We start from the raw sequence: 15,079 nt of genomic DNA, 5'->3' as shown, positions 1-15,079 counted from the left end.
TAAAACATGTACATATCGCAAGGAAACGGCAGCCAATACGCTGCTACAGGCTGAGAGCCACCATCCTATATGGCAGAAAAATGGGATTCCAATTGGGGAATTCATACGCATTAGGCGAAATTGTTCCGATGCTGAGGATCTTAGAAGGGAATCCAGGGAGATTTATGTAAGATTTTGTGAGTGAGGATATTCCCATAAACAATTACGTAACGCTAAGCGTAAAGCTGCGACTCGTAGCAGAGAAAGTCTGTTGAACAGGGAGGGAAATCCCAATTCTAAGAAACACGAAGAAGCTAATACAATCAGATTGATTACAACATATGGCATTCAATGGAATTCTGTGCGAAGAGCCCTTGAGAAACACTGGGGCATATTAAGAAATAATAAAGAGTTGGTAAAAATAGTGGGGGAAAGACTGACAATGGTAGCACGCAGATCTAAAAATTTGGGAGACATCCTGATACACTCAGAATATATTAGGCGGCAAATTCCCACATGGCTATCAGAGTACCCATGTTGTAGGGGGATGGTGCCATGCACAAAATGCCAAATATGTCCCTATGTAGAAAGGGCCACAAATTTTCATGATGCGGAAGGTAATCATGAATTCGTAATAAAGGATTTAATAAATTGCTCAACCACAAAAGTGATCTATATAACGTGTCCTTGTCCTAAAATATATATTGGCAAAACAAAGAGAGCTCTAAAAGTCCGTATAGGGGAACATCTGAGGGATATTAGGAAGGAGAGGGAGAGGCAGAGAGATAACAAAGAACAGAAGGAGGAAAGGCCAGTCGCTAAACATTTTGCACAATATCATGAGGGAAAGACAGAAGGCTTTAAGGTCAAAGGAATCTATGCCTTGAAATTGTCGGCAAGAAGAGGTGACTTTGACCGCCTTCTGTTACAAAAGGAGAAATGGTGGATTTTTACTTTAAAAAGTCTTGCACCTAAAGGAATGAATACGGAATTAAATTTACAATGCTCCCGCAATTAATTGAAGCTGTGGGCTATTTGCGGAATGCGCTGGCCTGTTCCTCCTTTGTTAGGGAGAATATACCCCCACCCCCTTTCCCTTCTTCCTTATTTTTCCCTCACCTTAAATGGGTTTGTTTCTTCCTTCTTTAACTTACCGTATATACTCGAGTATAAGCCGAGATTTTCAGCCCCTTTTTTTAGGCTGAAAGTGCCCCCCTCGGCTTATACTCGAGTCACTGCCATCTGCCTACCCGATCTGTGTGTCATGCAGACAGACGGCGGCCATTCCACTATTCAAAAGCCGCGCCTCCTTGTCTGTGATAGGCAGAACACTCAATTTCCCAGCAGTCAGTGTTCCGCCTATCACGGACATCCGCTCATCCTCATACTACGGACGAGGATGAGAGGATGTCCGTGATAGGCGGAACACTGACTGCTGGGAAATTGAGTGTTCCGCCTATCACAGACAGGGAGGCGCGGCTTTTGAATAGTGGAATGGCCGCCGTCTGTCACAGATGAGGTGCAGATCGGTGCAAAATGGCACACAGAGGCGGCAGATTGGCATAGGTAGGCTGCAGATGGACACAGGCAGGGATGGACACAGGCAGGGATGGACACAGGCAGGGATGGACACAGGCAGGGATGGACACAGGGATGGAAGCTGTAACAGTAGCTGCTGCATGTCTCACCCTCGGCTTATACACGAGTCAATAAGTTTTCCCAGTTTTTTGTGGTAAATTAGGGGCCTCGGCTTATATTCGGATCGACCTATACTCGAGTATATACGGTAATCTCCCCCACCCCCTTTTTTTTTATTTTTTTTTATTTTTTTATTATTTCTTTTTTTTATTTTTCTCTCCATCTTTCTTCCCTTTGCTTTCCCTTCTCCCTAAAGATTTTTTAGTGGTAAAATGTGAATGGATGTATATATCTGTCTGTCCTGTCAATATCTGTCTATTTAGAATAAAAGTAGCAGTTTAAATATTCCCTCTCCACTCACAATGATCTATGGCAGGGATCCTCAAACTACGGCCCTCCAGCTGTTGTGAAACTACACATCCCATGAGGCATTGTAAAACTCTGACATTCACAGACATGACTAGGCATGATGGGAATTGTAGTTCCTGAACAACTGGAGGGCCATAGTTTGGAGACCCATGATCTATGGGCTAGGTAAATGGAATGCTCACTGTCTTTGATAACAATAGGAAAGGGTTCATTTAAATGAAGTCTTTGACCGCCCTCTACCAGGTACATGCTAATTAAACACACTATGGGGGGAACAATGGCGTATAAGGAGACTACAAAAAGGAAATGTCATTTGAATTCCCATACGTCCAGTTGAAGCTATGTGATGCCACATTGCGAAACGCGTTGACGTTTGTGTGGATAGTAGGCGCCCTTCTGGGCATGAATCAAAGTATTAGCAGTTTGGATCAGAAATATGGAATATCTGAATGAGTGAGCATCTGAACAGACACTTGTTTGAAAGGCTTCCGGCGCAGCTGATTGCAAAAGACCCTGGAGTGGATTCAGTATAAAAGAGGTGGTGAAACTTGGATGTTATAAAACAAGTGGTGAAAGATCCTATACACCTTTATTGGACTTTTGATCAACTAAAATTGTTTGTGGAGAAAGATTGCATCCAAGTATTCAGCTTGTCTGATGAACGAACGGCCGCCTGAGAATCTCATATATATATATATATATATATATATATATATATATATATATATATATATATATATATATTGACACAGCAAATCTGAGTGAAATCCCCAGGGTATGGTAAGCCAGTGTGTCTGAGAATCATTCATTTTTGGTGCAAGGCATTTTTTATGGAACCGCTGGATGTACTGTATGGAACTTTAAAACAGTTATAGTATTATAGGAAAGTCTGATATGTGTGACAAATAGTGCACTTTAAATACGACTGAGTTTGAATATTATCAATTCACTGCCACTGATTGTTACATTTTCAGTATTGACTGTCATTTATGCCGCTGCTTGCAAAAGGCTCAAAGTGAAGGCGAAGGCTTCACATGTCGGGTTAAGGTTTGCTACACTCGGCTGCAAGTGATTAAGTAGAAGGATACTCAGAGCTATAATAATTGACTGAACTAACAGAGATCTTCATGAGACTTTTATAATCCCAAGCCTGTGATATTCCTATTTTCAACTAAAGAGAATTGCAATGTAGGTTTAATGGAGGTACTAATGAGAGATTAGGACTGGTGACTGCTCATAATTATCCCCATCTCCAATTACTGCTACCTTGATGACCATATATGTGCAGATTTCTGAGAGATTTTTATCTAATGCTTCCTAATAGAAGCGTAATATTGGAACCGCTGAATATATGGAACTTTCAGTCACAGTATCATAGGAAAGCCTGACATGTATGACAAATAGTGCACTTTAAATACAACTGGATTTGATTATATTTAATTCACTGCCATTGATTGTTACATTTTCAGTATTGTCTGTCATTTATGCCACTGCTTGCAAAAGGCTAAAAGTGAAGGCTTCAGGTTTGCTACACTTTGCTATAAGTGATTAAGTAGAAGAAGACTCAGAGTTATAATAAATTGACTGAACTAACTGAGAGATCTTCATGAGACTGTTATAATCACGAGCCTGAGATATTCCTATTTCAACTGAAGAGAATTGCTATGTAGGTTAAATGGAGGTACTAATGTGAGATTAGGACCGTTGTCTGGTCATAATTATCCCCATTTCCAATTACTGCTACTTTGATGACCATACATGTGCAGATTTCCGAGAGATTTTTATCTCATGCTTCAATATAGAAGCGTATTATTGGTACAATTTGATCATACTCGATATATCCCCACATGTATGGCCATAGGAGGCGCCTCTATCTGTTTTATTGTTGTATGTATGAGTATGTCTGGTTTGGTTTGTTGAAAGTCAGGGTGAATGTATGAACTGTGCAGATAAGGATGATCTTTGGGTCATCTTTGGTTAATGTTGTGTAAACATCTAGGATCGATTGATGCAATTCAATCAAGGTTTATTGTTTTATGTATAGAAAGAAATAAAAATATTTTTGATATTAATCAAATGTCCTAGGTGTTCACCGAAACCTAAGGTAGCTACTTTTCTTTTTTCCTGGTGTTGGTACGCAAGTTAAAAGCGGGACACAACAGCAGGGGAAAAGTCTCTTTTCTTTCTTTTTTTCTGATTATATGTTAGCTACGGCTTCGGCCTTGTAGACTCTGAGGAGTGACATAGGGACTTATTTCTTTTAGAGGGGCCCACTGCCACTATTTGGATTTATTCGGTAGTGACAGTGGATATGGTCATGTAATGGTATAAATAGAACATTTAAACATACCATAATGGGGGGGCCGGAGCCAGTGCGCGACATGTGAGGAAGTCCAGGACCTGAACTCCATCCGCAGATTGACTATCCTGCAGTGATCCTGTGCGAGCGGCGAGTTGTTTGTGGGATCTGCTGCTGGGGCTGCATGCTGGGACCCCCAGGGCACCTTCAGGGATGGTAAAGTACGGCCCCCCTTACCCCAAATCGACCAGAGAACGGCTGGAGCAATTTGCTTGGGGCTCCCAAAATGGCGCTGACACGCTGGAGGAGGAGGACTGGCCGTTGATGCAGAGATCTGTGGAGGCCCCGCAGCAGGCATCTCCCGCACAAGACAGGGTGAGTCCTAAGCCCCAAAAGGAGACAGAGCTGAGAAGGGGAAGATCCCTGGACAGGCTGACTGATCGCTGGGCCAGAGATGACAAGGAAGTGGAGGGGGGGATGAGCCATCCCTGACACAGATAATGGCGGCCATACAGGGGTGTCAGAATAAGCCTATTGACCACTTTGAGGAGCTCAGAATAGAGTTCTCTTTTATGAAGCATGATATGCAGAAGCTGAGGGAGAAAACACAGACCCCTGACCACCACATTGCCTCCCTGGAAGATATTGTCAGGCCATTGGACACCGCTGCGCAGGTGACAAAAAAAGCATTATCTGAACACACTTTAAAGATGGCTGACATGGAGGATAGAATGCGAAGGAACAATATAAGACTGGTGGGGTTCCCTGAGGGAGTGGAAGGGAGGCACCCAGAGGAATTTTTAGAGAAATGGCTGACTAAGCAAATGGCACCTGAGACTTTTACCAGCATGTTTGCCATTGAAAGGGCTATATCGTATTCCAGATCGGGCGCCTCCAAAGGGAGCCCCCCCCCAGATCTATGATAGCCAAGGTGCTTCACTTCCGGGACCAGAATATCCTGCGTGGGGCCAGAACTGGCCCTGAGCTCATGGCTGAGGGCAATCGAATATCAATCTATCCTGACTTCTCAGGTGCCACTCAGAAGCAGAGAGCTTCCTTCTTACCTGTAAAGAAAAGACTGAGGGACCTCTGCCTGATGTACAGTATGCTGTACCTGGCCAAGTTGTGTGTAGTGGAAAATGGGACAACCTACTTTTTTACCAATCCCACTGAGGCCTCTGACTGGCTGGACACCTGCGGACGCCACAGGGATAGAGCTTCTCCCCGTCTACCCTGATATACAGTGGATGCAACAAGTAGTGGCTGTGAGAAATACTGGGGCTGACAGAAGGGGTATACCTGGAAGCTTCCCTTGCTTTGTTATTTACCTCTGCTGTTCAGTTGGAATTTTTTCCTGGTACCTACATCCGTTAATGTTTGTTCTGACAGGAGAAAAGTGTCTTTTGACTTTGCACACGTTTTAAATGCCTGTTCTATAACTATTTTCTCATGTTTTTCTGGCTGGCAACCCTTTTCTGACAGGAGCTAACAGCACAGGCCCCAGTTTTATTATTGGTGCTCCCATGGAGTTCCTCCTGCAATATATACAAAGTCTGCGGACTGCTCTTGCTGCTGCAGACCTGGATATTGTTTTGAGAAAAGCAGTTGTTTTTGGGTTTTTTTTCTCAGTTTTTTTTGACAGGAGAACTGAGCTGGGACTCACGGCGAGGCATGGTTACCGAGGTGACCTGGCCCATGTGACGGTTTAAGTCGCATCTTCGTTGCCTAATGCCGCGTACACACGACCAGACTTTTTGAGGGACTAAGTCTGACAGACTTTCGACGGAGTTCTGACGGACTTTACGAATGAGCGGACTTGGCCACACACAATCACACCAAAGTCCGAGGGATTCGAACGTGATGACGTACGACTGGACTAGAATAAGGAAGTTCATAGCCAGTAGCCAATAGCTGCCCTAGCGTAGTTTTTTTGTCCGTCGTACTAGCATACACACGAGCGGAGTTCTCGGTAGGAACTGGGTCTGGCAGAGTTCTGGCGGAAAAATGTGAAACATGTTCCATTTCTAAAGTCTGTCAGACTTTTGCGAATCAAAAGTCCGCTGCAGCCCACACACGATCGAATACTCTGCCGGAATCATTCTGTCAGACTTTTGATGTTGAAAAGTCCGGTCGTGTGTACGCGGCATAAGTGAACTAAAGTTTAGGGAATAAAATACCTGGCATGTTGGGGCTGGGTGTAGGGTGGGTTGTTTTCCATATTGGGAATTCTATGTCTGCTTTTAGTTGAGAATGTCCGCATTCGGTCTGCTTACAGGGGATTCTTTTTCTGGTATAAGTCATGTTCACTATGCAATCTGTCTGGGAGGAGGGAGCTCTGGAGTTCTTTTTTCAGACCTATTGAATAGGGACCTCTTCCCTATTGATGAGGCAGTGGTGGTGCCAACGGATTGCCCCATCCTGTTGTCTACCTCCTTTAAATACTTGGGGATAGAGGTTCAGCTCCCTATCTCTAAATTCCTTGAGACAAACTTGGTGCCAATAATGACAAACTTTCGGGGGAAGGTACAGAGATGACAGAATTTACCGATCACTTTGATGGGACAGATAAATCTGTTCAAGATGATTTTTCTTCCCAATTTTCTGTACATTCTCTTGAACTTCCCGACTTATGTGACACTGCGAATCTTTAAGCAGATTGACTCCATTATTGTGAACTTTTTGTGGGGTTCCAGGGCACCCAGGGTTTCCTTGGCAGTTTTGATGCTCCTGATTAGAATGGGTGGGATGGCCCTTCCTGATTTGAGGTCCTACTTCATGGCCTCACAATTAATCTTCCTACACTGGCGACTTTTTCCGCAAACGCCAAACACCACAACTCTACTGGAGGCTGCAAATGCCACCTCACAGAAAACTCTACAAAATATCTTGTATAGGAAGGGGATTCCGGGGAGGAAGATGGGATTGATTATGGCTTTGCCTGGGAGGGTGTTTCACCTATGCTCACAATGAAGGAAAGATGACCCCCTGTGGTTATCCCCAAATAGTCCCCTGTGTTGTAATAAAACCCTGGGGGAAATGTTTGGAGTCCCAAAGTCTTGGGCTTTTAGATATGTGCAACTGCGTCATGATGCGATCGCACAGTTTGGGGCTGGTGAAACCATGGTTCAGAACACAGACCTGGAGAAGGTTCTGATTGATCCGGATCCAAAAAAAGAGAATTTCTAGGTATTATGGATCGGTGGGCCCGGGGGTAATTACTTCAACTGATAGGCCTAGGATGAGATGGGCGGCGGTTGTCCCGGAGTTATCTGAGATGTAATGGACACATATTTGGTGTCTGTCTTCTCCTCCACGGAAAAAATGACTCAGTTTCGTTACCTTCACCAACAGTATTATACACCGGCTAGACTTTATCAAATGCAGAGGAAGGTAATGCCAATTTGCCACAAATGCGGGGGGGGGGGGGGCTTAAGGCACTTTTATACTTTTATACATATGGTTTGGGACTGCAAAAAAGTGAGACCGCTATAGTCACAGGTGACTCAATTTATTTCAGATCACTTCCATATGCCAAATATCTGCTCTCCTTTTGAGATGTCTTCTTGGGATCTTTGAGGAAGAGGAGATTAATGTGCACAAAAACTTTTCCTCAGGATCCTGTTTTTTGGGATGAGGAAACTCATTGCCAGACGGTGGATACATGAGGAACGACTGACACTGGGGATGTGGAAGAAGGTCATAAATGCGGATGTGCTGATGTATAAAATGACAAATGAGGCTAGAGGGGCTCCTAAGAAATGTAGGAAGGTATGGTTTTGATGGGTTGACTCTGAACATACATTGGCAGAAGAGGTGTGATAGCATAGTGTGATATCTAGGAGTACTCCTTAAGCCTTGGAGATGACATGAGACGGTGACATGACAGTGGGTATACTTCTTGAAGTAGACAAGGACAGTTTTTTTCTCGGTATTTGCTGAACTACTGGAAAGCAGACACTTTCTTGGGTGGGTGGGAAGAGGGTTATTTTCTTCCTGTGGTTATGCAGGGGTTCGGTTTACTTTTATGTTTGTTAAAACCAACAAAAAACAAAATGCGCATATGTTTTAGTGTATGATGAGGGGTAGACGTTGAAGGCTCAAATGCGTGAACACGTACAGGTTTATTGCTATTAATGCATGTTGATTTCCCCTGTTGTCGGGGGTGTTTATATCTGTGATGTACTGCTCTGTATACTACTTTTTTGTGCAATAAAAAAAAAAAAAAAAATCCATGATGTATTACAGAAGACACAGTCTCAGGAGTTCCTTCCCACTCGGCCCACCTTAGTGGATATCACAGATTTGAATAGTAAACAGCAAAACTGTAATGTTGGGGGGAGCATTAACAAATATTCACCCCACAAGAGGAAAGGCAGAACTCATTGAGGCCACATAAGGGGATACAATTCTATACAAGTAAAAAATAAAATATTGATGCTTGGTTGGATATTAGGAACACCCAGAAGATACATATATGCAGAAGTATGAGAAATACTTGCCATTAAGAGTGATAAAGGAGGGGGTGCTTGCACTCATGCATCCATTGCTAGAACAGAATCCATGCAATGACTACTATTTGGAGGAAATATTAAAAAAGGGAATATCAGATAGCGACATAGCGTGTGTATATGTATCTAGACTATGTGGCACAATACATACATATAAACTAGAAGGCTCTATTGGAGGTAAAGAGCTGTGGTCCTATATCAAGATCTATAAGTATAACGGCAAAATGTCTTATCACTATATGTAGCATCAATGTGATTTACCTAATAGAATGTACATCTTGCAAAGGACAATATGTTGGCTGTATGTCTAGACCTATGAGAATTAGAACCAGCAGGCATTTCCATGGGGTCTCTTAAATTAAGGATAAGGGTTTATCCCGTTTCCAGACACTTCAAACATGAACATTTTGGAGACATGGGATCTTTTTAATTTTGTGGTCTGGAAAAAGTCAGAAAGTCACCAAGGGGTGGAGATTTTCACCGTAAACTGTTGGAGAGAGAGGTTTGGTGGATTTTCAGTCTCCAATTCAGAATACCATCTGGTTTAAACTCACAATATGACTTAGACCTGTTTCTCAAATAGTTTATTTGGAGGAACCTTTTTGTTATATATTTTTTTGGTGATTGTCCTTTGGATGATGTGTGCATGCGCATGCGCAGATTGTCTGAGGCATTATCAGATGGTATGCAAATAGTGGAGGGAGAACGTACTTGTCAGCTTGAGCCTCCCTGTTGGGTTCTGGGTGTGTTGAAGGGCGGGTTTTGTGTGTCTTGCAAACCGTTCTTTCACACAGGCAAAACTCGCCATTCAGCATACGGAAAACCTGCCCCGCAACAGCGAGGCAGAATCTGACAAGTACGTTCTCCCTCCGTTCTTTTGATTACATGGAATACTGTCTCCCGTAGAAAAATGCCTCTGACAATCTACACATGTGCTGTGTCGACGTCACGCCAGCTAATCAACATAATAGCTAGAGTGTATCAAAATGTTTATCAAGGCTCCAACACAGGATGGCGCTGTGGCAGTCTTAATTAACAGTTTTAAATAGCAGAACAACAGAAATGGACTTTGTAGGCACCAATTGTAAAAATTACATACCGTAATCATTTATTAAACATATAATACAAACAAAAAAAACGACATTAAAAAGTTTGCAAATAAAGTGCAAGACTAGCTAGTATCTCTCTAAAAACAGAAAATACATATATGCAATAACATCATTGTAATCCTGCAGTCATTGCGTGGTGTGCAAGAGAAAGCTCTACATGTTTCGCAATTGGATGTTTCTTCTTCCCTTAATGCCCCGTACACACGACCGGACTTTTCAACATCAAAGGTCTGACGGAACAATTCCGGCAGACTATTCGATCGTGTGTGGGCTGCAGCGGACTTTTGATTTGCAAAAGTCTGACAGACTTTAGAAATGGAACATGTTTCAAATTTTTCCGCCAGAACTCCACCGGACCCAGTTCCTACCGAGATATCCGCTTGTGTGTATGCTAGTCCGACGGACAAAAACTGACGCTAGGGCAGCTATTGGCTACTGGCTCTGAACTTCCTTATTCTAGTCCGGTCGTACGTCATCACGTTCGAATCCGTCGGACTTTGGTGTGATTGTGTGTGGCCAAGTCCGTTCATTCGGAAAGTCTGTCAGAACTCTGTCAGAACTCCGTCAGAACTCAGTCGAAAGTCTGTCGGACCTAAGTCCGGTCATGTGTACGCGGCATTAGAAGCTTTACCACCGTTTAACCACTTGCCGAGCAGCTGCAGGGCAGGTCTCCTGCGTGAATCGCCGTAGCTGTACGGGGGCTCGCGCAGTTGTGGGCGCCTGCTGCGGAAGCGAGCCTGCGGGTCGAGCGGATTCGGTTTCCGCCGGCTACCTGCGATCGCCTAGTACAGAGGCAGAACAGGGATCCGCCTTTGTAAACAAGTGGATCCCCGTTCTGACAGGGGACATGATTTTTATAGCACTGATCAATGTAATAATGTCACTGGTCCCCAAAAAGTGTAATTTGGGGTCAGATTTGTCCTCCGCAATGTCACAGTCCAGCTAAAAATCGCAGATCACCGCCATTACCAGCAAAAACAACAATAATAATAATAAAAAAAGTCCCTAAATCTATCCCATAGTTTGTAGATGAGATAACTTTTGTGTAAACCAATCAATATACGCCTATTGCAATTTTTTTTTTTACCAAAAAATATTGAGAATGATATATATCAGCATAAACTGATGAATAAATTAGTTTTTTTTATATATATATATTTTTTTGGATATGTATTATAGCAAAAAGTAAAAGAAAATAGTTTCTTTTTTCAAAATTGGCGCTCTTTGTTTGTTTATAGCAAAAAAATAAAAACCACAGAGGTGATGAAATACCACCAAATGAAAGCTCTATTTGTGGGAAAAAAGGACATACATTTTTTTTGTGTACAGAGTCGCACGACCGCACAATTGTCAGTTAAAGCGACGCAGTGCCGTATCGTAAAAAAATGGCCTGTTCATTGGGGGGGGGGGGGGGGGTAAATCCTTCTGGGGCTGAAGTGGTTAGAAGAAAACCTGCAGCCAAAAAATCATCATAGAGGATTTTTTTCCCCTATGTGATAAAAGAATATAGAAATAGAATATAGAAAGAATAGAAAAGTTTTAATGAAAAAGAAAATTTAGGAAAAATGTATAAAAATGTAAGTCACAACCAAGCTTTTAAACCCTTTTTTGAGCCCCTCCCCCATCTCCAGACACATGCTCATATAAATGCAAATACATGCATTGTATTGGGGGGGGGGGGGGCGCCTATGCACAACATGGATTGTGATACACGTCACATATTGCTGTGCAAGCCACAGCTCCCAACGGTCCCGGATTTCGAGGGACTGTCCCTGATTTGGAGCAATGTCCCTCTGTCCCTCATTTCTCTTCCCGTGTCCCTCATTTTGGTCTGTATAGTTGTATATAAAATGCACTTTTTAACTTTCAAAAAGTGTTTCCCAGTGCTAAACCTTTCATCCAATTTCTAAATTGCTGTATTGTAAAAAAAATTTAAAGCCAATATAAAGGAATAGTAGTTGTAAAAAAAGCTCTTGTAGATTTCATTAACACTTTTTTTTGGTTAATGCTCCTTTAAGGGGGTGTGACAGGGGGCGTGTCCTATGCCAACATACGTTTGCTAGTAGGTGTCCCTCATTCCCATCTTAAAATTTTGGGAGGTATGCAGTGAGAGCAATTATTCCAGGCCCAATATTCATGGATATCTCTAAACCGATGACCTGTAGGACCTTTTAAAGTGTTTCCTACGGAAAATATAGGGTAATGAAGTTTGTTACCGTTTAATAGGCACCCACAATTACAGGCCTTTACATGTTGGGTATCTATTTACTCAGTGCAGCATCTTTTATATTTTATCAAAAAATGGGTAATATATAGGCTTGTGCAATTCGTTTCGTAACGAATCTAAATTCGGGCGAATTTTGCATCTTTCGGACATTTGGATGCATCCGAATGTCCGAATAAAAAAATAACGAATAACAACGAATACGAAAGAAATATAACGAATGAATTCAAATGAATTTGGTAATTCTTTAAAGATCCAATGAAACAAAAGGTCAGCTCAAAGTAAATCTTATAGTCCAATCAGCTAATTAATTTTGTGTCAGAGGTTGGATTACTGGCAAAGTGCATTCCTGAGAACTGAGTGAGAAGGGGGTTGTATTGTATTTGAGCCGAGGAGCAGAGACGTTGTCATTGTGTGTGTTAAAAGATTCAATAAACAAACGACTTTCCAAACTACGAATCACTACGAATGTCTATACATACATAAATATCGAATTTCAACTAATATGAACGAATGAATTTGACACTCTACGAATAATAACGAATTATCCGAAAACGTATTAACGTAACATAACTAATATAACAGAACGAAATTATGTATTTTACGAATGACAACGAACCGAAACTAAACGAAATTTTCCATTGTGCACAAGTCTAGTAATATATTGTGTTTGTGTGCTGTAAAATGAACTTGAATGTTGTAATTTCAGTAAAAACTGCAAACAACTAAAAGAAATGGAACTAAACTACCGCTATTGTATTCTATAGGGTCTCTGCTGTCAGAAAATATATAATATTTGGGGTCTTAACTAATCGCCAGGCCTAATATATATATATTGTTTTAAATTGTGTGTGCGAAAAAAAACCCTGCAAAAACGGCTTTGGCAGTGAAAGGGTTAAGGAGCCCAGCCCAGTGCTACACTTCAATTGCGCTTTGAGCGTTTTTCAAAATCTTGAACTTATTATTACGCATTTCTAACGTTCAGTTTTTCTTGCCATCAATCAGGGGCTACTTAATAGAGAAAACATCCAAGATGACCCTGAAAGCTGAAGAATATTACCAAAAATTCACTGACTTTCTGGATGGAAAGAAGTAGGTCAACTAGAAGAATGGACCGCCAAAGAGAAAAAAAAATAAAAAATAAAGCGCGGGGAAAAAATATAACAAATTTCTGATGATCTAATAAAGCTAAAAATAAATACAGATACAAATCTTCCTTTGTGCTTATGTCATCACATCCATCCAGAGGCATAACTAGAACCTTCAGGGCCCCCGTGCAAGAAACCATCAAGGGCCCCCCTGACCCCCCCCGGCTGGGGCCCTTTCCTCTGGGCCCAAGGCCCTTTAATCCTGTCGCAGGGCCCTTTATTGTGGTCCTGTAGCGGGACCCTTTCACATGTTCTGCAGTGGGTCCCCTTTCTGCTGTCTTGGGGCTGCCCCCACTGTGGGAGAATGCCAGGGCCCAGTCGCAAGGCTGACCTTTCCTACCCTGGCAGTTCTGCCACTGGTGCCAGTAGTTTTTACTTTTGTTATTTTATCTAGGGGCAGCAGAAACTAGGTCAGTCTTAGTAGCAGCGGCAGGCTGACAACTCATGGGGCCCCCGGGCAATAGGAGATTATGGGACCTCCAGGCAATCAGAGATTATGGGGCCACACAGTATACACAAACACACACACAGTATACAATCACAGAGTATACACAGACATGTTTCTATTGGCTGAGAAGGTACTGCAGAGGTGGGGCAGCTATAATCTCGGGATTTTTAGACCAAAAGGATGTCGGTAAGGGACATTTCAGAGACAGATGTAAAAAAAAAACACAAATTTTTACATACTGTCCCTGGTTTTAATGAGGTTGGCAACCCTGATGGGGCCCCCTAGTGGCAGGGGGCCCTCGGGCAGTGCCGAGTGGCCCAATGGTCAGTCTGCACCTGCTTAGTAGATGGTCGGGTGTAATTAATACTTTGTTGACCCTCATGGGCTCCTCTGCCCCTCCCCCTCTTCTGGGACTTGTAGTTTGGCCTTCTCTGGATCCCCTTCCCCATGACAGGTCCTCTGCCCCCTCCCACTGACTGGTGTATGTCTCAGGAACAGGAAGGCGGATCAGGCTCAGTGACAGGGGGCGTGGCTACCAGTCTCTAATCCCCTTCCCCCTTGACAGGTCCTCTTTACCCCTCCCACTGATTGGTATAAGGCTCAGGGACAGGAGGGAGAGTGTGTTCAGTGACGGGGGGCAGGGTTACCAGTCTCTTAATCCTGTCCCCCCAACAAGGCACAGGTGAGCAGACGCTTGCATTTTACATGATGAAGCTCTGAATGATGAGACAAAAGTCTTACCAGTGTAGGCAATGATATTTAGACTTGTACAGGGGCATAACTAGAAATCACAGGGCCCCATAGCAAAATGTTGTATGCCCCATGGAGTCAGTTTTTATTTTGAGGTCTGTGTCTCATTGGGGGGATTTCCCTTTACTTTCTGTGCCATAGCCAAAACAGGAAATGAGGGGAAGTCCCTCCATAGTAAGGGAATCCCTGGTTGTCACCAGAACGAGAATCCCCCCAATGCCCCCCCCCCCAAAAAAAACAGATTACCACAGTCATGTAGCACAGTTACCAGGCAACAGCTTATATTAATTTCGAACAAGAAAGTATGCAGTATACTGTATGCAGCCACTGAAGGACACCCATTGCCCCCAGCAGCACAGACACCCCCCTTAGTACAGACACCCCCACCCTCAGTGTAGACCCCCCCAGCATTACAGACCCCCTCAGAGCAGACCCCCCCATCAGTACAGAGACCCCCCCATCAGTACAGACCCCCCACCCAAGTGCAGACCCCCCATCAGTACAGACACCCCCACCTCAGTGCAGACCCCCATCAGTACAGACACCCCCCAGCAGTGCAGACACCCCCCATTACAGACCCCTCTCAGTGCAGATACCCCCCTCAGTG

At 43.2% G+C, this 15,079-nt stretch overlaps 1 protein-coding gene across 2 annotated transcripts in view; it reads left to right on the top strand.

Annotated features, from left to right (window-relative positions):
• The window catches only part of LOC143984228 (apovitellenin-1-like), a 71,457-nt gene extending 58,184 nt beyond the window's left edge, over positions 1-13,273 (top strand). For both annotated transcript variants that reach the window (XM_077484514.1, XM_077484513.1), the window contains one exon: positions 13,132-13,273. In XM_077484514.1, the coding sequence (XP_077340640.1) occupies positions 13,132-13,222 (91 nt within the window). In that variant the 3' untranslated portion in view covers positions 13,223-13,273. The remainder of the gene's footprint in view (positions 1-13,131) is intronic.
• Positions 13,274-15,079: the final 1,806 nt, after the last annotated feature.

Source organism: Lithobates pipiens, unplaced genomic scaffold (assembly GCF_037356315.1).
Source record: "Lithobates pipiens isolate NorthernLeopardFrog02 unplaced genomic scaffold, aLitPip1_a1.2 Scaffold_16, whole genome shotgun sequence".
Lineage (NCBI taxonomy): Eukaryota > Metazoa > Chordata > Amphibia > Anura > Ranidae > Lithobates > Lithobates pipiens.
Note: the sequence above shows the minus strand (reverse complement) of the source record. Positions and strands in the feature narration are given on the sequence as shown.